This window comes from Aspergillus lentulus, assembly GCF_001445615.1.
Source record: "Aspergillus lentulus DNA, contig: Alt08, strain: IFM 54703, whole genome shotgun sequence".
In the NCBI taxonomy this organism is placed as follows: domain Eukaryota; kingdom Fungi; phylum Ascomycota; class Eurotiomycetes; order Eurotiales; family Aspergillaceae; genus Aspergillus; species Aspergillus lentulus.
This window is the reverse complement of record NW_028322118.1, coordinates 2,061,140-2,082,746: the sequence shown is the minus strand read 5'-3', so window position 1 is coordinate 2,082,746 and position 21,607 is coordinate 2,061,140. Positions and strand designations below refer to the sequence as shown.

The window sequence follows — 21,607 nt, the reverse complement described above, 5'->3', positions numbered from 1 at the left end:
ATGAACTGGAGACTGGAGAAGCAGCAGCCGGTCCCCACAAGTTTCCGTCCGCGCAACGCCTTTTCCCACGGGGGCGGTCCCGCTGTATAGGTGTTAAATAGGTATGAGGGGCTCTGTACCGTAGAAATATTGTGTGTCTTAGATTCTCCAGTCACTTTTTTAGATAGAAATATAGCTTTACATCCAGTTTGTGAGTGTGTAGATGGGCCGGTTGTAGAAGTACTCCGTATTCACCGCAGAAATATATATATAGGTGGTCCGGCTCTGGAGTGCTGGGCACGGAAACTTGGAGGTAGAACTGTAAATACCTCAGTATGTCAATGACTAACACAGTAGGGTATTCCTCAATAAAGCCTGGACAGATACTCAAGGACTCAATGTGGGTATGAGGCAGATCTCCCGGTAGTGCGTATTAGAAAGCCATTACTGAATTTACTGTAACTATCGGATCTCATCCGCTCCTTGATTGCCGTCTCCGCACAAGCTAGATAGTCTCCTGTAAGCGCGTCATGGGCCTCATGGCCGGCAGAGCTCTCATAATTCAGCTCCCGTCTCGATTCGCCGAGTTGGGACAATTGCCTGGGAGCTGGGCCTTGATAATTAAGGTCATATCGATCCATCCGTATGTCTGTTATTTTCTGTAAATCGGACGCTACTACGGGGTAGATACCTCCGCAAAACATATATATGCGGGGAGAGTACCATAGCAACGAAATTAATTGCGCCGAACTTTTAACTACATCTACTACTATCTCTTTCCTCGATCTGAACAATTTATGGATTTTTTCCCCGAGATATCAGCCCCTTCGCTGGCGGTCGCCTCGGCCCTGACCGTTGCAGCAGGGGCATATCTGAATGCAAAGCTCGCCATTTCCACGGATTTGACGACTATCTGCAATGACCGAGACTGGACGAAACGGTTAGGTCAGCGGATTGCTGAGCTTGGTGATACAGCTACCCTGTACAAGATGCTGGAGCGCGTTGTGGAAATTCAAGGATGCGGCGACAGTGAGGCACTCTGGTTTGAGAACAAAGCATGGACATATAGCCAATTGAAGGATCGTGAGTCTGCTCTTACTGATGCAAATCTGTTCTTTCTCCTGTTCAACAATTGACTCGGTTGCCTTTCTCAGTTGTCGATCGCTTCGCGGCTTTGTTGCACTCTAGGGATATCAAGGCAGGCGACTTTGTCGCCGTATTCAACACAAATTCGCCTGAGATGGTGGTAACCATATACGCTCTGGCGAAACTGGGCGCTGTGGCTGCTTTGATTAATAACAACCTGCGTGGTACGAGCTTCGTGAGAATTTCCCTGTCCCCACCGATTGAACTGACCCCATTGAGCTAGATGACACCTTTATGCACTGCCTCAATGTCTCCGGGTCAAAATTCATCATTTCCACACCAGACCTGTCGCAATTTGTATGCGTAGACCTGCCTCATATTGCGCTGAACGTTGGTTCATTTGATGGCGTTTCCGTCGGCGCAACAGAGCTGCTTACCGCAGCTGACCTGCAGCAATACTCTCCTACCGGCTTGATCCCGGCCAAGCGATCTGTCCGTGATCTTTGTGTACTCATCTATACATCCGGCACAACAGGAAACCCCAAAGCATGTGCCATTCGCAACATGATGAACATGGTGACGTCGAATCCCCTGAGCACGGATGTCAGAAACCCTTCCAGATACTACCCGCTGCGCACCTATTCCTCTCTTCCTCTCTTCCATGGCACAGCCTACTTTACGGGTATATGCTACTCGGTCGGCAATGCAGGCACCCTATGTTTGCGACGCAAGTTCTCCGCCTCCCAGTTCTGGAAAGACGTTCATGACTCTAGAGCCACCCGTATTCTGTATATCGGTGAACTCTGTCGATACCTGCTGGCCACACCTCCATCTCCCTACGACCAGGACCACGTCTGCATTGTCGCGGCGGGCAACGGATTGCGGGGAGAGATCTGGGAGCGGTTCCGGCAAAGGTTCAACGTCCCCGAGATCCGCGAATTCTATCGATCTACTGAAGGCGTAGCCAAGTTCGACAATCATGGCCTGGGTACATGGGGTGCCGGCAAAATAGGGTTCTCGGGACCCATCCGACGATTCTTGGAAGAGGACGTCTTCATTGTCAAGTACGACCCGGATACCGAGATGCCGTACCGGGACCCGAAGACCGGGTTCTGTGTCAAGGCCAAGCTGGGCGAGGAGGGAGAGGCCATTGGTCGAGTTAGGGACCGGGCCCTGCTGACCGAATACCTGCATAACGAGGAAGCTACCGAGAAGAAGCTCCTGCGGGATGTCTTCGTCAAGGGCGATCTGTATCAACGCACCGGCGACCTTCTCGTCCAGGACGACTCCGGCTGGGTCAAATTCCAGGACCGAGTCGGAGACACGTTTCGCTGGAAGGGCGAGAACGTAAGCGCCGGGGAAATCAGGGACCACATCTGTCGCATCCCAGGTGTCCAAGACGCTGTTGTCTATGGCGTGAAACTGAGCGGGTATGCTCTCTCATTCGGCCGGGGTTCTCTCATGCTAACTTTTGCTTCAGATACGACGGTCAAGCCGGCGCTGCTGGTATTACGCTCGAAGATCCCGCCGCAGAGGCTGAGTTCATGGCGAACCTGCACCGAGCGCTGAAAAAGAAGGGCGTACCGTCGTATGCCATGCCGAGGCTTGTTCGGCTGACCGAGAAGTGAGTTTACCTAAATACCCAACGACTTCTTCTTCGACTAATATCCCCTTCTTTTCGATCTAGGGTAGCAACTGGCGTGACATTCAAGCAGGCAAAGGGCGAATTGGCCAAAATGGGCTGGGATCCCCGTACTCAGACCAAGGGCGACAAGCTGTACTGGCTGAACGGCCCCACATACCAGAAGCTAGACGAGCAGAGTTGGGCTTCAATAGAGAGCGGACGGGCCAAATTGTGATTGTTTGAGCTATTGTATATATATACTAGACGATTGCCAGTAGATAGCTAGTCATATTCTTGGACAATGATACCTTGACCGCACTGGAGACGGTTCAATGCGACGAGTGTCTCATGTCGAATAAGAGGTCCGAGAAAGCTTCAAGTAATTTGGCGGAATCTTGTCCCACTACAGGAAGCCTCTCCGACAAGATCCAGCCAATACTATGCATACAGAATACTGCGTGGCTGCGATCGACAGACTGCTAACGGGATTCTCCCACCAATACAGGGAAAGAATCACTTTAGATCTCGTTAGTGTTAGCCACTACGCGAGTCATAATCTCGATAAGGGCTTTTCGCTTTTCCGCTATCAACTGGAATTTTGCAGAATGGCGCGGGGTTACATATATTGACATTCTGCAGCCTGCAGACTCTCCCCTGGATATCCCTGTTCTGAGAGCGTATAGATAGACGGAAGCATGTCCTCTTTAGCGTTGGACGACGTGGAAGCATCTGCAACCTGCGATGCAGAATTCAAGCAGCAAGCGACATCTCACGCAGTTGATAATAAGGAGTCTGAAGAGCTCGTAGCGCCTGATGTATTTGACGAAAGATATCGCACGACGAAATGGGAGATCTGGGCCTACTATGCGTGCGTGCAAACTGACATACTAATTAACCGCTAACATTGCATAGCTACTACATTGGGAATAACGGGCTCTCGCTATTCAGTGCGTTACTACCATCTTGAATATCGATCCGAAAAAGAAACTGATGAAGGTGTAGACTTCGCTCCCACAGCCTTCCAGAACCTCCTCTACCAAGCCGCAGGCGACCAGGGAACCCTCCTCTTCGCAGGCCGCCAACGCTCGATCAACAGTATCGTCCTCCTGAGCAACGGCATCTCCTTCGCCATCCAGGTCGTCGTCTTCCTGGTGATAGGCAGCTTCGCTGACTTCGGGACCTGGCGGCCTAACATCCTGATCGTCTTGTCAGTTATCGCCTACGCCATCGGCTTCGGCTGGTTGGGTGTCCACACGCAGGAGAAATGGCACATCGCGGTGGGATTGTACATTGTAGGACTGATCGCGTATCAGACGACGCTGACGTTCTGGACGGCTGCGTTTCCGGGTCTGGCGCGGAATACGGCCGAGATGAAGGATCGCGCAGATGCGTATGCAGCGGGTAGGATCTCGCGGACGGAGTACGACGATGCGGACACGATGGCGCGCAGCAAGCTGGCCAATGTAGCGTTCTACGTGCAGTCTGTGGCGGAGATTGTGATCCTCGCTATCATCGTGGGGATCATGTTTGGGCTGAGGGTGGATGAGAGCCAGGCGAATAATAACTGGGGGCTGAGCGTGCTGATTGCGTTCGCCTCCGGGGTGTGGCTGCTCGTCTCGCTGCCGTGGTTTGTTCTTGAGAAACGACGGCCGGGGCAGGACCCCGGACGGAACATTATCGTTGCGGGATTGAAGCAGCTATACCATGCCGGAAGGGAGGTGTGGAAACTCAAGCAGAGTCTGCTGTACCTGATAGGTAAGGTCGTGTGCTGTTGTGAAGGTTTTCCCTCGTGGTAAGCTGACCAGCACCCGCCTGCAGGATATTTCCTCCTCGGCGACTCCCTCAACACAACAGTCACAGTGATTGGGACATTGCAGAATAGCATCGTCGCATACAACACACTGGAACTGACCTATCTCCTGATCGTAGGCATAGCAGCACAGGTAGGTCTTCTATCCCCATGATCCGCCCTCCGCCCTCGCTAACACCTTGATCTCTCCAGGCACTTGGCATTTACGCCTTTTGGTTCATCCAGCGGCGCTACAACCTCGGTACGAAGACCATGTTCAACGCTATCGCAGTGGGAATCATCCTGCTTGACGGATGGGGGATGATCGGCATCTGGACGCAGCGGTTCGGGTTTCACCATGCTTGGGAGATCTGGGTAAGTGTTTTAGTCCAACGCAGCCACCTAGATAGAGTTCCTCGCGCCTGCTAATAAGCACACGACAGCTCTACCAAGCCTTCTACGGCCTTTTCGTCTGCCCTTGGTACAGCTACTCCCAGATCATGATCTCGGAGGTCACGCCGCGCGGCCACGAGTTCCTATTCTTCAGTTTGTTCAGCATCATCGGCAAGACGTCCTCGTTCATTGGGCCGCTGGTCTCCAGTGCGATTATCGATGCCTCGCCGTCGGGGAACGTGTCGACGCCGTTTTATTTCCTGTTTGCTTTGAGTGTGGTGAGTTTTGTGATTTTGGTGCTTGGGGTTGATCTGGAGAAGAGTCGGAAGGAGCAGGAGGTTTTCCTGAGAGAGAAGGGTAGGATGCTTGCTTCAGAGAGTTCAGTCCACATATGATGTAGATTAAGGCGCCAGTAACTTCAATTGAAGCCCAAGTAGATTGCAAGTCTCACTGTGGGATTCCCGTGTCAGTTGGTATACACACATAAATTGAACATCGACGTGACTTTTCCCTCCTTGGTAAGTATAAACACAGTATGAACAAATAAAGAATAACTCCAACCCATGCTATGCCTAAGCGCCTTGTATTCGAAGAGCAAACAGACGAAAAAAGACAGCGGAAGCTGAATGTGAACGTCGCAGGAAACACAAAGGCAGTTGTGGTACGAATGCCTCTATGCCTCGCCGTCCGAAGAAGCGTCCTTGGACTTGCTCTTCTTTTTCTTCTTCTTTTCCTTCTTCTCGGAGCCGTCGTCGGGCTCCGCCTCGGCCTCGCGCTTCCGCTTCTTCTTCTCTTTCTTCTCCTTCTTCTTCTCCTCGGCCTCCAGCTCCTCGGGCGGGACAAACGACTTGGCCCGCTCCTTCATCTTCTCCTCGCGCTTCTGGCGCTGCCGCTCCATAACCTCCTCCTTCTGGGCGCGCTCCTTGGCCTCCTTGGACAGGAAGTACTCGCCGGACTCGATCTGCAGATCCACCTTGCTCTTTTCCGGCGCCGGCGGGAACGGCGTGTACACCTTCTTCGATTTGTCGGTGACCTTGTAGGGAACGCGGCGCTTCGACAGCGTACGCTTCTTGAAGTTAGGCAGGAATCGGTCCCACGATTCGTTGGCGAGCGTGGGGTCCTTGGCCAGCTCGCGCTTGATCATGAGCTCCTTGATGTGGTAGATCGGGTGGATGTTGGCCATGCAGTCGTTGACCACCCGGCGGACCTCCTTCAGCCCCTTGTACGGACCCATCGCCGCGACCGTATTACCCTGGACCAGGATGTAGGTGCTGGTGAGCAGCTCCAGCGCTTTCAGGGTGGAACCGGAGGGACCGAGGAGACGCTGTCGGCGCTTCACGAAGCGCTCCTTGTTGCGGACTTGGTTGCGGATCTTGATGATGTCGCATGCGACGCCGTCTTCGAGGATTTTCAGGGCCTGGACCACGGTCGTCAGTTATGAAGCCGGGCTGGGGGCCCCTGTCACTGCGAAAACTCACCTGTTGAACGGGTACGCTTCTCGACAACAGCTTGATCAGATCACGAGCCTTCAGAATGGCTGCAGGGTCGAAGGTTTTACGAGTAGTCTTCACAGTCATGCTACCCTCCACCAAGTCAAGCGTACAGGCGATTCCATGCTTCTCCAACGCTCTTGTCACCACCGGCCAAGCTTCCTTCAGATATTGTTCTCGATACTTGGGGAATAGGGTCGCAAACGACGATTCTTCCGCAAAACTACCGGCGACATTGTCATCGGGCTTGAATTCTTCGATCTAGTTAAGTGATCGCACGTTAGAATCGAATAGAATGTCGCAAGATGAATCCTGAGAATACGTACCTTCCACTTATCGATATCGTCCGTATCCCACGGCTTGTCCCTCTTGTATGTGGAAGGCATCTTGAGGCCGAGTTGCGTTGATCAACAGCAGATGCGTGCTGTCGAAAGATAATGATCGGTATTGAAGCTGGATCCAACTTTTTTTCTCCCCGCCCAGGAGCGCGGACACTTACCCCATTGGGATATTTTTGTAGCCTTGTAATTCAGGCACCAGTAAGGCACCAACAAACCTGATTTGCGCCATAAGCGCCCAAACGCGCGATCACCAACGTGTACTCTCGACATGCTCAGAGTCGAGCTATTTTGACTATGTGTTTCTTTTACTTGTCATAATTGCTGTCATTGTATCTCATTATTGTACATAACGGGATGGTTTTTGGATGCGCGTATGACAATTCAGCGTGCCTATGAAGTGTTGCGAAGATGGGTGCAATTTGACTCATTATACTCGTCACATCGTAATAAAACTAGCAAGTTGATCCATCAAGCCACTTGAATACTGTTGTCTTGTTTCTCCTTCATCTGTAGATCATCGTCGTGATGTTCTCCTGACAAAAAAGAATCCTTGCCATTCCGGTAAATCCATCTCGCCCTGCTTCAGTACCATGCCCCCTCCATGACTCGGGCTCGTTGACTAGGCCTCTCATTCATGCCGGCTACGTTCAGTGACAACCAGATATTCCGCGTCGTTATTGACGGTCAATGATGTTACTTGGTTGGTAAAAGGGGCGGAGACTCGGAGCTGAAAGGACAATATGTTAGAACAGCCGCGGAGCGTTGAGTACCTGGACAGTTCACATTCAGTCTGCCATGTTTCCGAGCTTGAAGGGTTCTCGGGCCCTAAGAGGGCATTAAAACCCTGAACCGCCAAACTGCCAATGCGGACACCACAGATGGAGATCTCCTCGGAGGGTTGATAGCAGACGTGGGGTTGGCATGACGTTATCCCAGACTTTATACTTAGACAGATTCTTTAAAGTCCAAAGGCATCTCAGCTATTCAATCGCATGTTATAGAGAAAAGACAGAGAGAGAGGTGTTCGGTTATTATCTGGTCGTCTAGAATGCAAAGCTCCATTCTCGCTCGCGTTCTGGTCCTGGGTAAGGTTAAATAGTCAGCGTCCCGTCAGTTTGGTTCTGGTTCCGGACCCGCGACGGTCCATCTTTCGAGCCCCTTCATTCAGTCTTCCTCCTCTTTCTTCCTTACTCACTGCTCGCCTTTGAGTATCCATCGTTGCTTTTGCCATGGGTTGTTTATCGGAATCCATCTGCTTGGAGAGGCTGCTCAATCTTCAATATCTCATATGTCTTTCAAAAAATAGACCAAGCTTGCAATGGTAGATGCTCGGTTCTCGAGGATTGCACCCCAGCGCCTAATGAGCGGCATGTCGTACTCATAATGAAGGTCGTGCAGGCTGCTCTTCTGAAGATTCACAGGAAGTCCTCTCGAATGATGGGCTCACTGACGTATTGGGTAAAATGAATATTGATGGCGAACTATCGGGGCGTGTCAACTCATGTTTCGGTTTCTCCTGGAAGCTGATCATGCTACAGAACAGCAGAGTTAGAGCCACTGCTTGATTCTCAGTGTTAATTCTCAGCTCATAATGCTGCAAACTCAATGCTGTTGAACAAAACCAGATGCTAACACCAGTGAGGTTGATATTCTGTCTCGCAGTCACAGAGTTCAGAAAGAAGTCGGGAGAGAGGTACTTCACTGACCCATTTCTGTCTCATTCAGTTTCAGAGCTAGTATAAACCAAGATCTCTAATCGAATAACGGGCAAACGTGATTCACTTTACGAATTCCAGGAATGAGAGAACCTCGAAGTGAACCGAAACGTGAGCGCCCCGTCAGTTCTTGACACATAAGACAGAACGATCCATCGACCTTCGTTCCTCCGCCAATTTCAGAGCACTTATCCGGGCTTTCTTCCAATGCAAACGTACCTACCAGAACCATGAGAAGGGAGGCATAATCGGTCGATCCACTGTCACTTACAAGGGAAAGTACGCCTTCAGGCTCGCTGTTTCCGCCTCTTGTCGTGCTTGAGTAATGAGGTCCTGGAAATCTTGCTGAGGCATGCCGGAAATCTGAGTCAATGGATACAGTGCCAATGATGGAAGGAGACTATTGACATTCTCTCGATTAAGCATGCCAATTTGTTGCATTCTAGTGTCTAGAACACCGGTTCAGCGGCCCGCAAACGAACGGACAGTGAGGACTCACCATTGGACCACGCCGAAAGAGGAAGAGGAATCATTCTCGCGTCAATATCTTCGAAACCTCCACCCCGAAGAAGATTGTTCAACCGTGTTCCTACACGCAGATCCTTTGTTCCTTCGTATGACCTCATGAACTGTCTGCTCCATCGTCTCAGAGCATGTTCCTCGGTTATCGAACCGTTGTCCGATTGGACATTGAAGTATATTTCGATCAACTGTACCCATCCGCCTGGCTTCAAGACTCTAAAGAATTTGGTCAAGTCAGCCTTTGGCCATATCTTTTGTAATTTGCCATAAGGCCGACAACCCTGGTTTAACAGAGAGCGCACCTTCTGATGTCTGCGAGGTAGGACGGCCACCTGGCTCTGTTGATGCCAGTCGCAAGGAGACTCGAGTGAACAAGGTCGAAATGGTTGGAAGGAAAGGTGAATCGACGGTTGAGGTCATCGACCTGATCATGAGATGTCAGTCTAACGCTTTCCAGGAGCCCTGACAAGCCGAAGCGTGCAGCTATGCCTCCATCCCTGGATTGTTGGAAGACTCCGCCCACCTGTAAAGATAGATTCTCGGGCATGTCATCCGGATTCTTATGCGGAGATATGTCAAGACCGATTACCTTGCTCACGCGAAATTTGTCAGCCTCTGTGTGTGCAACGCGTTGAGTATGACGATATTCACCCTACAATCTGGATATTGGGTAGCCACATCGACTGCCCAAGATCCAGCGCCATAACCGCAGTCTAGTACTCTGCGAAGTCGAGGGATCGGTGGAAAAATCAGTCGGCCGTCGAAGATCCTGAAGAACACTCGATGCTGGAGGTCGAGGCGTTCTGCTTCTTCCTGACAGTGAAGAATGGTCAATGCTTGCACAGTTTTGAAGACGGCAGGCGTACATCATCAACAGGCTCAAACGCTATCCGGTTATCGATGGAGAACTTGTGGAATTCTCGACCCTGAATCGTTACGGTGTGGAGGTATACTTCGTCCAATTCTTCTGTATCTGAATCAGGGCTCCTTGTTATGGAAGTGTCAGCACGTCCTCGCATTAATGTGGTCAAGGTGTTTCGGAGGGAGTACGTCATGCCGTCTTTGTTTCTTCGGCGTCGTTCAAGAGACTGCTGTCCCAATATGTCTGGTTCAAACTGTTCGATGAGGGGCGGCGAAAGGCCTCCGATGTCGAGCGGGTATATAGGAGGAAAGCGAACGCGAAACAATGTCTGGGAAGGGACCTGTGACTGGAAGCGATTGACGTGGTACAAGATACTATCGCGAGCTCTTTCTGTTCGACTCAGACGAGAAAAGGAGCAAATCCTCTTCCCATGGAACGTCTTAGGAGCGTACTTTGCCGAACTCGAGGCTCTTACTAAATGTGCGGACGGTGGGAAAACCCGCTCTGCCCCAATGCTGGCTTCTCTCCTGCGCCCAGGGACAAAACGATGCTGTTGGCGAAAATCCAGTGGACTAAAACTCCTACAAAAGGACAAGCATCATCGCTGGATTGGTCTCTAAGCCACACTACTACACTGCGTGCTCAAGCTACGATAGTGTTCATTGTCGTCAAGAGCGAGCCTGATTACTGTATTCGGACTAAGTCTGACGTCCAAGCAAATTTGCAGGGAAAGGAGGGGTCGGCGGTGTCTTCCAGAGGGGCCGCTGATGCCGACGAGATCAAATAGAGGAAGATCTCTAGGGTCTTCGCTTGTGGCTTGGGCTGCTGGGTATTGAACTAAATCGATTATCGAGCTTCAAATGGTTACCTGACAGGTTGGGTCTGCGTCTAGGGACATTTGAAGGCTCCTGCAACCTATGTCCTAGATCTTGATGAGGAACGCCAGACTGATTCGTTCCGTATGAGCGAGACATTGGTGCCCCTACCACTTAGTTTCGTCTGTCTCAGAGTTGTTTTCGCTCGAGGATTCAATGCGACGGCTCGGACTAGCTAACTGATGCACCTTCATGCATTGTATACAGTTACGCAATGGATCCCGATACCCACCAAAATGTCGATTACGCGACAGCCTGCACGCACTTAAATGGTATACAGAGGCTACAGCCGCCGACAAGAAACGGCCTAGAAATAAGCACGAGGCGCTACGGTCTTCAGCTTGACTCCTAAAGAACTCAGCCACAGACAACGCAGGGACGCCGAACGCCTTCTGGACTAACGGGTCATTGCATGAAAAGTCAACACGCATGCAAGGTAATCCTCAATCATTATAGAACCTTGCTTAATTTCAGCAATCAGTGTCGTGGCGGTCACATGATAAATTTCTCACTCATGCCTGCGTCTTGGTCTTGGTTGTGGGTCGAAAGATTTGCTCGTTTGACTTCAAGAATGCGAAGAGAGCTCAACGAAAGTAAACTAATGACGGTGTCGACGACCGAGCTCGGTGGGGATACATTCTGAGTGGCTTAGGGCTCCTCATGTACGAAAATAAGAGGAAAGGAGATCAGCAATAATGCGCAGATGGGTGCAAAAGGAAACATCTTCGCAGTACCTCTCTACGCATTGCTTATAGGGCCTTATTCCCATAAGTGCTCATTCCTGAGAATATGAGCCACAAAGTATAGACTGCATGAACTGTTCTTTTTACGACTAACTGTCTCTCATACTCATTTGTTTTTCCTGGCTCTCTCTGCACCTATCACCTCGCCCCTTCACCGCTTCTTGTTGGTGTGTTAACAATCCTGACGACGTCAGACAATGTGATTGGGTGACGAACAAAACCGCGGATAACAGGCATGCTCGGTCTGCAGCTCTTTCTAAGAGCGGGGCAATGACGTCCACTGGGTCTCTGGAACAGTCAGAAGCATAAGACGAGCAAATGGGCTTGCCCAAGTGCGAAGACGGTAGCTCGAAAAGTCTTCTGAAACCGAATATGGCGCTGGACCTCTCAGACTCCTCTTGAGTGCGTCTTAGCGCGTACGGAGTATGAATTCGACGCAACCACTTACCGTGGGTTATCGTTACGGGCGATCTACGGGCGCTATGCCCTCAGATTGAAAGGATCCAGGCTCTCGGGTCTCGCTCTCTTTTCGAAACATAAAGAGAGCTTCGAAGCCTGTCAGATCGATGATAGCAATTCCAGAACCATGGTTCACTGCTCGTGAAAAAACGGCTCCTGGGGCCGTAACCCGCTGGCGTGTTTAGTGCAGCCGATGGTCCGATGTTACATACCTAGCTGCACTGGCCAGGAGTATGGAGAATTGTATAAACCACGCGCCTCGTGTCTGAAAGCCTTTTGAGTGTTGTCTGTGCACCTGTGTAGTTCTTAGAGTTCTTCCTCCTCTGCAGAGAACGAATTTTTTTCTTGCAGCCCTGGGAGACGTCTACCTTACGTTCTCCCCGCCTACATTGTGACATTGGGCGACCCGCAGTCGGGCAAGGATTTCCGGCTTGTAATTGCCAAAAACGGAAGGGAGTCGAGGCCTAGGTCTGATGAAAGTATCCTTTACACTCACCATTGTTCGCTGTGCAGGAGCTATAAAAGCCCCGACGCATGGCCAAAACCCTGGCAGATGGAGGTCACTGCTGCCAGCGTCAACTCACAAAGGCAAGTCCTCTGTTTTTGGGCATAGATGAGTAGATGCTCTGCCGGTCAAACGAGCTTTTTCTTCCTAATGTCAGCGCCTGGAGAACATGGCACCGGTCAGTGTTGAAGGCAAGCATGCTGGTTATAGTTTCTTTTCCTGATCTACGGACGACCAGATCTTCTGAGGGAACGTCCGACCGACGTTGATGCGGATGGTGAATATCGTCTTTACTATGCTGAGGTGGCCGGACTCAAAAAGTACCCTTTTTTTACTTCTTTTTTTTCTAGCTGTATTAGTGCTGACTGAGTGCTGCGTTTGCATAGACCAGTAGTACTCTAGAAAGCCTCTTTCCATTGCCACCCACTCGTCCTCCATAGTCATATCGACATCGAACAAATGCTCCACAAATGCTCCCCTGGCAGCAAGTCCAGCTTCACGGGAACACTCGGTGACACCTCCAGCAGCCGCTTTACAATCCCAGCGAACACACCGGGAGAATCTGTATGACCGAGTTAGCCCTAGGTCTAGGGGTTTCTCGTCCTCCCTGCGCATTAGGAAAACCGCCACGTGGTCTGAGATTTCGCCTGCCAGGAACTCCGCCGCGGAGGAACGGTGCTGATGGTAGGAAAATAGCGGAAGATATTATTCCCATCATTTAAAATCATAGCAAGCTGATATGATGCACTTGTTCCTCTGTCTAAGCATCGCTGCCTCTCGGAGCGTTCTCAGCTGATGCTTCATGGGCTCGTCTGTCATGGTCGCCAGCTCTTCAATTGACTAACTCCAAGCTATGGCGCGGAGAAGGCATGATGTCGGCCATCATATTCATGGCCCCCGCAACCTTCAGGATCTTTAGGAGCCCTGAAATTATGCTGCGAGAAAGTTGGCGTAATGTATCCTTTCCCGCCGCCTCAATAATATCTTCAACCAGGTGTACGAAAGTCCCGCGAAGGATCTTAACTTCTTGGTGCTGGCATTAGCATCTAATGGCGCGTAGTCCTTTATGATGGCCTGCGTCTTATCGTGCATCTCTATGAAGACGCTATCGGTCTCTGGTATCTGCGAATCTGACATCGGACTGGACGCGGTCGACTCACCAGCCATTTTGTAGCTCAATCGGCAGTTCGGGAGCTCATAATACAGGAGAGCATTACCTTATAAGGTTGTAGTTAGTCGTTTCCTTCGCTTAGTAAAGTGTTCTGGCATTTACAATAATTTGTACCTATGATACAATGGTCACCAGCACACTATCGCTACCTGCATACTGACACGTTCATGATGTCTTTCTCTATATATCTCCTCTAAACCTCTACATGTGAGTATGCTCTGATTAGGGTAACATAAAGGCTACCTCAGTCAGAAGTACTGATATCCCAAACAGGCAATATGGGTGACGCATTGGTGCCGGTCAATTTATGTATTAAATGCGCGGCAGATAAACCAGGGGGGAGGACTCTTAGTGCTTACTCTCTGCGTCACAAGGAATCAACTCGAGATATGCGCGGACGACATTGGCTCTCTCCTCCCTATCGACGATATGGTCTCCAGAGTCCAGAAATTGATGGCTATTGGCTTTTGGCGCTCCTGATGGACAAACTGAGCGGACGGGCAAGTTATGGACAACACTTTCAACCGGACGCAACACCAGCAACACCCATATCGATCCTCAATCACAGCCTGAACCAGCTAGACAGGGATGCATGACTCGCCTGTCCAAGCATGCCAATCACAGCTAAAAAAGGCTTCGTTCTGCCCCATCCAGACAAGCATCTGTAGTGTCCGTGTCTAACCCCCACCCGGCTACCTATGCTTGAGAGGACACTAACAGTGATAGGCGATGAGCTATATAGGTGCCAGGCTCTACTCCGTAGCCACCAATCAATCAAGTTTCAGTCGACCGGAATGTCTTTGAGAGCACATGGATACCTTACGTTGTCTCCTTAACTTTCCAGGTCTGCTTGACTTCTCCTGGAATCAGCAAAGGAAGCCATGAACGCATCGCATATCAGAGAGCTGAACAAATAAGGGGCTACCTTGGTTTAATCTCATTCGGGGGATTCTTTTCTCATAGACCTTCTACATCAAACGAAAACCCGGCCTTCTTGATGGTCACTTTACAGGTTCATATCCATTCTTCGTTAGCATGGCAACTCAACTAGCATCGGCTCCTTCTGGTGAGAAAGGAGACGATAATGCTCATATTCAAGCCCAGCCTGTCGGAGCTTCGCCTTCTTCATCTGGAAGACCTGCCCCTGATCCAAATCTGGTGAGCCCCCTTTTGTGGCAGCAAACTCCCTTTATACAGGGGGAACAATCTTCAAATCTAACTTAAGTCTCGAGTAGGTGACGTGGGATGGTCCCAGCGACCTTGAGAATCCGAAGAACTGGCCTGCAAGCCGAAAATGGATGGTGTTCATTCCTATGTCCCTGTTCAATCTCTTGAGCTCAATGTCCTCGGCCACGGTTGCCCCAGCTCTGGAGGCAATCGCCGATGATCTCAAGATCCGTTCTCAAACACTGCTCATCATGAGTCTTTCTGTGTACCTGCTCGGTAGTGCAATCGTTCCTCTCGTCAGCTCACCTCTTTCCGAAATGTACGGACGAGTCATCATCCTGTCCGCTGCGAACATCTTCTATATCATCTTCAACACACTTTGCGGACTTGCCAAGACGCAGAACCAGCTCATTGCATATCGATTTTTGGCCGGGTTAGGGGGCGCTGGTCCTTTCGGAGTATGTATCTCTGTATGTTCCTTGTCACTAGTGCTGATCTGAGCTATGTGTAGATAGGGAGCGGCATAAACAGTGACCTGTTCCCTCCACAGGAGCGATGGAAGGCCATGGCAGTATTCACCCTGGCTCCACTCCTAGGAACGGCTATCGGTCCCATCACCGGAGGTTTCCTTGTTCAGTACGAGTCCTGGCCGTGGTGCTTCTACGTGGTCTCGATCGCTGCCGCTGTTGTGCAGCTTGCCGCATTCTTCCTACTTCGTGAGACATACGGGCCTGTTCTATTGCGAAGGAAATGTGCTCGAATGCGCAGGATCACAGGAAACCTCAACCTCTACACGGAATACGACGGCATGTCCTCGACCGCTTTGCTGCACAAGAACTTGATTCGACCATTCCGTTTGCTCGCCACGCAGCCCATCATCCAGGTGCTGAGTCTGTATCTGGCGTATCTCAACGGCATCTTATACCTGATGGTCGCTACGTTCCCGGACGTCTGGACGACGATCTACCATGAATCGGAATCGATTGGATCGCTGAACTATCTTTCTCTCACGGTTGGAATGGCTATCGCAATGCAGCTGGGGACTCGGATCGCCGACCGCGTTTACCAACGACTGCGTGCTAGTAATGGAGGTGTGGCTCGGCCTGAATTCCGGTTGCCGATTCTCTGTGCAGGAGCATGCATTGTTCCCGCCGGACTCTTCTGGTACGGTTGGAGTGCCCGGCAGAGCATTCACTGGATCATGCCGTAAGTATGCCCTTGTGGACGGTCAATCGACTTCGGAGCATATCGCTGACCCGAAAAGTAACATCGGTGCGGCCATTTACGCCGGTTCAACGGTTGTGCAGTTGGTTTGCGTCCAAGGCTACCTCATTGATACGTACCAGCTTTTTGCCGCAAGTGCTATGGCTGCCGTCATGGTTCTACGAAGTCTGTTAGGGTTTGCATTGCCCTTGATGGCCCCCAGTCTGTAGGTTTTCTCCCCGTTCCTACGACTTGCAAAGAACTCTATTGACTATGAAAGATATACTACCCTCGGGTTTGCCTGGGGTAACAGTCTACTGGCATTCATTGCAATCTTCATTGGAATTCCTTCCCCGCTATTCCTGTGGTTTTATGGTGAACGATTGCGTGAGAAGAGCACATATGCGAGAGATACTTGACTATTAATCCCTTCTTCAATCGAAGTAATAGTCTCGCTGGAGTGACCATGAATATTGGGCTAAATTTCCTTGGCGATGTGGCTCGTTACGCGGCTTTCTTTTCTATAGATAAGTTTATTAATTTGCTTACTTATCCTACGACCTGTGTTGTCTGTAGCAAGAAATACAGCATGTTCCCGTTCTCCCAACCGAACTTGATTAGAGAGTCGGTTCTCGTTGGGGTATGTTGTAAGGACCTGTGAATTGCAGCCAGGAATCAGGGAAGGATTATACAACGTTAAGAGCAGATAGAATGTTGGCTTTAAGCATGAGAAACCTTGTCTCAACGATTGTATTTGTTTGGAAGCCAGACTAAACATGCATCAGGGTATCTAAATCGAATTTCATGTTCATGTTGTTCATTCGCTTCCATTTCCAACCTTATGTCATCATGAGGTGCGTGTGTACGAAGTAGTCATCTTCGTGAAGCCGTCGTATCTGTCAACATGCAAGAGAACAGAGTCTGCGAACGGTGAGACTCTGAGCTATTTCTCCTAGAGTCATCGGTAGAAAGTTATCCTAGCTCGCTAACACAGCAGGCACACTCTTGGATGTGGCCCCAGTGCTAGGCTGGTCTGTGCAAAGCTGCTCTTCAAAAGAACAAACTGTATCGCACCTGCTGCGGACTGACGGATATCCTCCAATGATTAGGAGAAGCTGATCTCGAAGCTTGCAAGTAGTATGCATGCACAGTGTCTTCGAGCACGCTGCGGTCGTCTGGTTGAGTGGTATATAGCATGGTCGGCTAGGTATATCCTGGTTATTCAATCGTCTTTGCTGATTGAGCTCAAAGCGTGGGCCAACTTGAGGAGGACAACACTTTCTGTCGCGGCAAAGTAGTTCAAGCTATAGTCACGGATAATCAGTATTCGTTGGCAACCAAATTATCTGTAGTCTGAGCCGTTCCATACCTGTCCATTAGGATGCGCAGATGGCGGTTGAAATGGTCCTCGTATCTTTTCAAGGTGTCCTCTAATTTGCCGATCCGTGTCGGGTCATAGCCTCTACCATCGGGATTAGGCGCCTTGTTCCCGGACAAGTCCACGTCAGCAGACACCAAAGCTCGTGCAAGGGAGGAGGCGGTCCAGGACGCAAACATAGTGCAGCAGGTCATCAGCTTCGAATGGATCTGGTTCCGAAGTTAGTTAGCAACCCTTCAATTCAGTCACAGTAGGAGACAGACCTTCAGCAGCTTGGCCTGGGTCAGCATGCATTCTTTAAGGCATGTGTCCAGAAAATCCACGTGGTCCTGCATAAGCTCATCCACTGTCCGATTGACTTGCTTGGTGCCATTGATCGTCACTTCCGACCCATCAGCATCAGTGCCGTTGACTCTGTTCATCAGATTCTGCCAGTTTGGCTCGACAACCTCTGCTGTGCAAAAGTACAGCAGCTGTTGGACAAATACAAGCATCTTGGAGCGCAGACTCCATGCGCGCCTCTTCCACATCTCCAGTCTGCGGTCAGAGGACTTGTGCCGCCAGCCAATAACCTTGTTCTGATCTAACCAGGATGTAGTTAGCAGAGTCTCGAGGTGGCGCAGCGAGAGAAGGTGTCGGAATATCAGTTGATATCGAAGGACAGTCTTGCGGCTTATGACAAGCGACAGTGGGAAGGGGACGGAGTAATCGAGTTCCAGTGCATCGAAACCAACAATATCCTTGTCATCCTCTCCACCTTGTGTTTGAGGAGCCTGGTATTTTTCGAGAACCGCCTCTGGGTTGTCTTGGTCAATACCCGAGACGCTCACCACTTGCATCAGCCATTTTGTTAGCCCAATCTTGTTCATCCGCACTTTGATGTCCTCCTTGAAGGGATCAGAAGCGGCAATACTGCCGGGTTGACGTAGTACTAAATCAAGCAGCGATTGAAGCTTGTTCTCATTGACGTTCTTGGCTGGTTTGCGCAGCTCTGACGAGCCGAGCTCAAGAAAGTACGAGAAGAAGTCAGACCGATCCAGAAAGAAGTAGTGCTTGAGAGACCGGAAGCGTGTCGTGAGCGAGTTCTTAGTGAGAAGAAGGTTCAGCAGAGACGCATTGGCATAGGTGTAGGCCGCATTGACGTTGTCTAGGAACCGGTGATCATCTAGTGTATGAGGAACGTCCGTCACTTTTTGGCTAATGTCAACCCCACCACATTCTCGCACGACGTTCAAGTACTTTCCAGCCAGGAGAACCTTGTCTTTGACACCTTCAAGCTGGGGAGGTACCTCGTTATCGCGAATGGTATATCGTTTCTCCCAGTATTCGTCTGTGTAGTCTTCTTCCAGCTTTTCTCGCTTGATCCACTTCTGCTCTTTGACAAGGAACTCCGCGTGAGGGTCTTTAATGTCTCCGTGGTGCAGCCACTCATTAAGCATCGCCATGTACGGCCGACTGGCGTCGCGAAGCAGCTTCTCCAGGAGAGTCTTCGTGGTCGGGTCGCCGGAGAAGGTGGCCAACCGCTCGGTGAGCAGTCGGAGGACATTGCCTCCTTTGCATATCTTCTTGCTTGACATGGCACCCGGGATGAGGTCTCCTCCTTCTTTCAACTGCTCTAGAATATTGTCGACATCGTCGAAGTCGTCGATCGACTCATCGATATCCTGATCCAACAGTCCATTGCGTCTCAAGAGTTCCTGTCCGAGAGAGTATAGTTGAGACAAGCATTGACTTGTTGGCATGGTGTGTAGGTGCAGCATATGTAGTGTTAAATTCGAGTGGTTCAGCAGCTGTGTCTCAAGTTGAGCAATGAGGATTAGATAATCCTTTAATATCCGTCGAATCGTAGCGCATAATGCATGGTTGACGGCTCCGTATTCAGCGCGACTCTGTACCTCCACGAATGACTCCAATGCACTGTAATGCGTCGCCATCTTCAGCATGGAAGAAGTCAGGTCTCTCAGCGTCGGGTCCAGCCCGGACGGCAGTTGAAAAGCCGGACCAGCCAAGCGGTCTTTCTCCGCTGTCGGGTCAAATTTATGATGGTAATGGATATATTGGCCTTCAAATCCCATAAACACAAACAATAGGTCTTCCAAGATCACTGCTTCCTGCGCGTCGGTGTTAAGTTCGCGAAGCGGCGTGGGATGAAGTGGTTGCGGCAGTGCAGAGGCAAGAGGAGGTACGGATACACGACTGGCTAAAGGTGCGGTTGAATGGGGAATCAACGAGGCTTGCGGTGTCCAAGATTCTGTTGTCTCATAGTCAGCATTGGTCGCAATGCGCGCAAATGATCTCTCTCTACTAACGCTCCGCCGGCTCTTTCTCCTTCTTCCGGGCATTACCAGAAGCCGCACCATCTGTCTGACTAGCCCTCTTCATTCGTAACTTTTCCCAATCTCCTCTATTTCCCGCGCTTGCCGACTCTTTAACTGGATTCCGTGTGCGCATTTGAACCTTTTCTCTCGTGTTGATCGTGGTCCTTTCGGTGCGCTTTTCGCTAGTGGTGATGTTCTGTTGGTCTCGGGACGCTCTGCTCTTTTGACTGGACGCACTGTCACGAAGTTGATCCATATTTTCCGATTGTAATGGGGACGCCGCAGCGCGCAAAGCAGCTTTCTCGGCGTCGACGCGATTTGATGCTACGCGGGGCCGTGATGCACCCATTTGACTGGCGCGACGCTCATTGACGGACATGATCCCGCGAGACAGAGGATATGGTGTCAACCATGTGGCGGAATCAGGACAGATTGAAGCTAAGACAATTGAACTGTTGGTTGAATGAGAAGAGCAATAATAAACAAGGACAGACCCAGTTGCTGCCCGCCAAGCATGTACCGTACCGCAGTTTACATTTCCTGATCCGGTAAGGCAACGGAGTTAAGGTATCAGGCGCAAATGTATGCCTTATAGCCTGAGGCCAACTATTCGCCAGGCCCTCCGTCGACTTGCGTAGTTGTTTGAGAGCTTCACCCGAGCTCCAAGACACAGCTTTCCACCCACTTCACCAACCACTTGCCGTCCTTCCCAATTTCGTCCTTCTTCTTGATCCGCTTCTATATCGAACCTTGCTGTGCTGAACCCACTTTTCTTACTTCCTACTTCGGAGATAATCCAAGATGTTCATCGCGCGATCGGAATATGGTAAGCTCTAGCACCACCTCTCCGATGCGGTCAGCTAACACCAGCTCTGCCAATAGACCGTGGAATCAAGTACGGACCCAAAGTCTTCTCTGTTAGATCCTTGCCATGATTTCCGGTTCTGACGGTCAAATTATCACAGCACCTTCTCCCCCGAAGGGCGTCTGTTCCAGGTCGAATACTCGCTTGAAGCTATCAAACTGGGATCGACAGCGATCGGTGTACGTTTATCCCTCATTAAAGGCTCTCTTAATTGAAATTGCTTTTGCTTTTACTGGTGGAGATGGAAGAATTAGTTTGGTCTGTCCCTAACTTCCCTTCAGGTAGCTACCTCGGAAGGTGTCATTCTTGGAGTGGAGAAGCGTGTCACATCTACACTTCTCGAAGCCTCGTCCGTCGAAAAGATTGTCGAAATTGACCAGCATATCGGATGTGCCATGTCCGGTTTGCAGGCTGATGCCCGGTCCTTGGTCGAGCACGCCCGCGTTGAATGCCAGAACCACGCCTTTCACTATGCAGAGCCTCTGAGAGTAGAGAGCACGACCCAAGCGATCTGCGACCTTGCACTGCGATTCGGTGAGACTGGTGATGACGATGAAAGTGTCATGAGCAGGCCTTTTGGTGTTGCCCTATTAATCGCTGGTTACGATGAGGATGGGCCGCAACTGTACGTTGAACACTCGCTGCATCACACAGTCATGTGTTCTAAGCCGCCCGTTAGCCGGTTCTTCCGTTGAATTGTACTAATCTAGTTTACGGTTCAGGTATCACGCCGAGCCATCCGGGACATTCTACAGATATGATGCAAAGGCCATAGGGTCCGGAAGCGAAGGTGCGCAGGCGGAATTACAGAATGAATACCATCGTTCCTTGACACTGCCCGAGGCCGAGACACTGGTATTGAAAACGCTGAAACAGGTCATGGAGGAGAAGTTGGATGCGAAGAATGTCCAGCTGGCTAGCGTTACTAAAGAGAAGGGCTTTCATATCTACAATGACGAGGAGATGGGCCGGGCTGTTGCTCAATTGGGCGGTAATCAATGAGTAAGGATTTAATGGACGAATCTTGAGACACCGGCTACCATATATCTGGAAGACTTACGACGTCCGCCATGGACCGGTGTCTGTTTGACATCTGATAGAGAAGCAATGACAATTAACCAT

At 50.5% G+C, this 21,607-nt stretch overlaps 7 protein-coding genes across 7 annotated transcripts; 4 read left to right on the top strand and 3 right to left on the bottom strand.

The window, feature by feature from the left end:
* Nucleotides 1-776: 776 nt before the first annotated feature.
* On the top strand, nt 777-2,924 carry ALT_3937 (putative bifunctional fatty acid transporter/acyl-CoA synthetase (FAT1); the record flags this gene model as incomplete). The annotated part of the gene is made up of 5 exons (XM_033562407.1): nt 777-1,062; nt 1,134-1,289; nt 1,349-2,495; nt 2,546-2,689; nt 2,753-2,924. The coding sequence occupies 5 exons, from the start codon at nt 777-779 to the stop codon at nt 2,922-2,924; spliced, it is 1,905 nt and encodes a 634-aa protein (XP_033418298.1).
* Nucleotides 2,925-3,384: 460 nt separating this feature from the next.
* Nucleotides 3,385-5,266, top strand: ALT_3936 (putative autophagy protein (Atg22); the record flags this gene model as incomplete). The annotated part of the gene is made up of 6 exons (XM_033562408.1): nt 3,385-3,557; nt 3,602-3,636; nt 3,692-4,444; nt 4,508-4,632; nt 4,692-4,853; nt 4,922-5,266. 6 exons carry the CDS (start codon nt 3,385-3,387, stop codon nt 5,264-5,266), a joined length of 1,593 nt encoding a protein of 530 aa, XP_033418299.1.
* Nucleotides 5,267-5,544: 278 nt separating this feature from the next.
* Nucleotides 5,545-6,747, bottom strand: ALT_3935 (KRR1 small subunit processome component; the record flags this gene model as incomplete). The annotated part of the gene is made up of 3 exons (XM_033562409.1): nt 5,545-6,288; nt 6,350-6,622; nt 6,688-6,747. The coding sequence occupies 3 exons, from the start codon at nt 6,745-6,747 to the stop codon at nt 5,545-5,547; spliced, it is 1,077 nt and encodes a 358-aa protein (XP_033418300.1).
* A 1,937-nt stretch (nt 6,748-8,684) lies between these two features.
* Nucleotides 8,685-9,958, bottom strand: ALT_3934 (class I SAM-dependent methyltransferase; the record flags this gene model as incomplete). Its single annotated transcript, XM_089599657.1, has 5 exons — nt 8,685-8,866; nt 8,917-9,155; nt 9,242-9,591; nt 9,660-9,752; nt 9,806-9,958. The coding sequence occupies 5 exons, from the start codon at nt 9,956-9,958 to the stop codon at nt 8,685-8,687; spliced, it is 1,017 nt and encodes a 338-aa protein (XP_089455995.1).
* Nucleotides 9,959-14,589: 4,631 nt separating this feature from the next.
* On the top strand, nt 14,590-16,154 carry ALT_3933 (putative MFS transporter; the record flags this gene model as incomplete). The annotated part of the gene is made up of 4 exons (XM_033562411.2): nt 14,590-14,712; nt 14,790-15,179; nt 15,233-15,927; nt 15,986-16,154. The coding sequence occupies 4 exons, from the start codon at nt 14,590-14,592 to the stop codon at nt 16,152-16,154; spliced, it is 1,377 nt and encodes a 458-aa protein (XP_033418302.2).
* A 992-nt stretch (nt 16,155-17,146) lies between these two features.
* On the bottom strand, nt 17,147-19,999 carry ALT_3932 (gamma-tubulin-complex subunit SPC97; the record flags this gene model as incomplete). Its single annotated transcript, XM_033562412.1, has 4 exons — nt 17,147-17,228; nt 17,294-17,511; nt 17,566-19,553; nt 19,612-19,999. 4 exons carry the CDS (start codon nt 19,997-19,999, stop codon nt 17,147-17,149), a joined length of 2,676 nt encoding a protein of 891 aa, XP_033418303.1.
* Nucleotides 20,000-20,421: 422 nt separating this feature from the next.
* pup2 (proteasome core particle subunit alpha 5) lies at nt 20,422-21,487 on the top strand (the record flags this gene model as incomplete). Its single annotated transcript, XM_033562413.1, has 5 exons — nt 20,422-20,446; nt 20,503-20,515; nt 20,586-20,664; nt 20,767-21,110; nt 21,208-21,487. The coding sequence occupies 5 exons, from the start codon at nt 20,422-20,424 to the stop codon at nt 21,485-21,487; spliced, it is 741 nt and encodes a 246-aa protein (XP_033418304.1).
* Between the last annotated feature and the right edge of the window lie 120 nt (nt 21,488-21,607).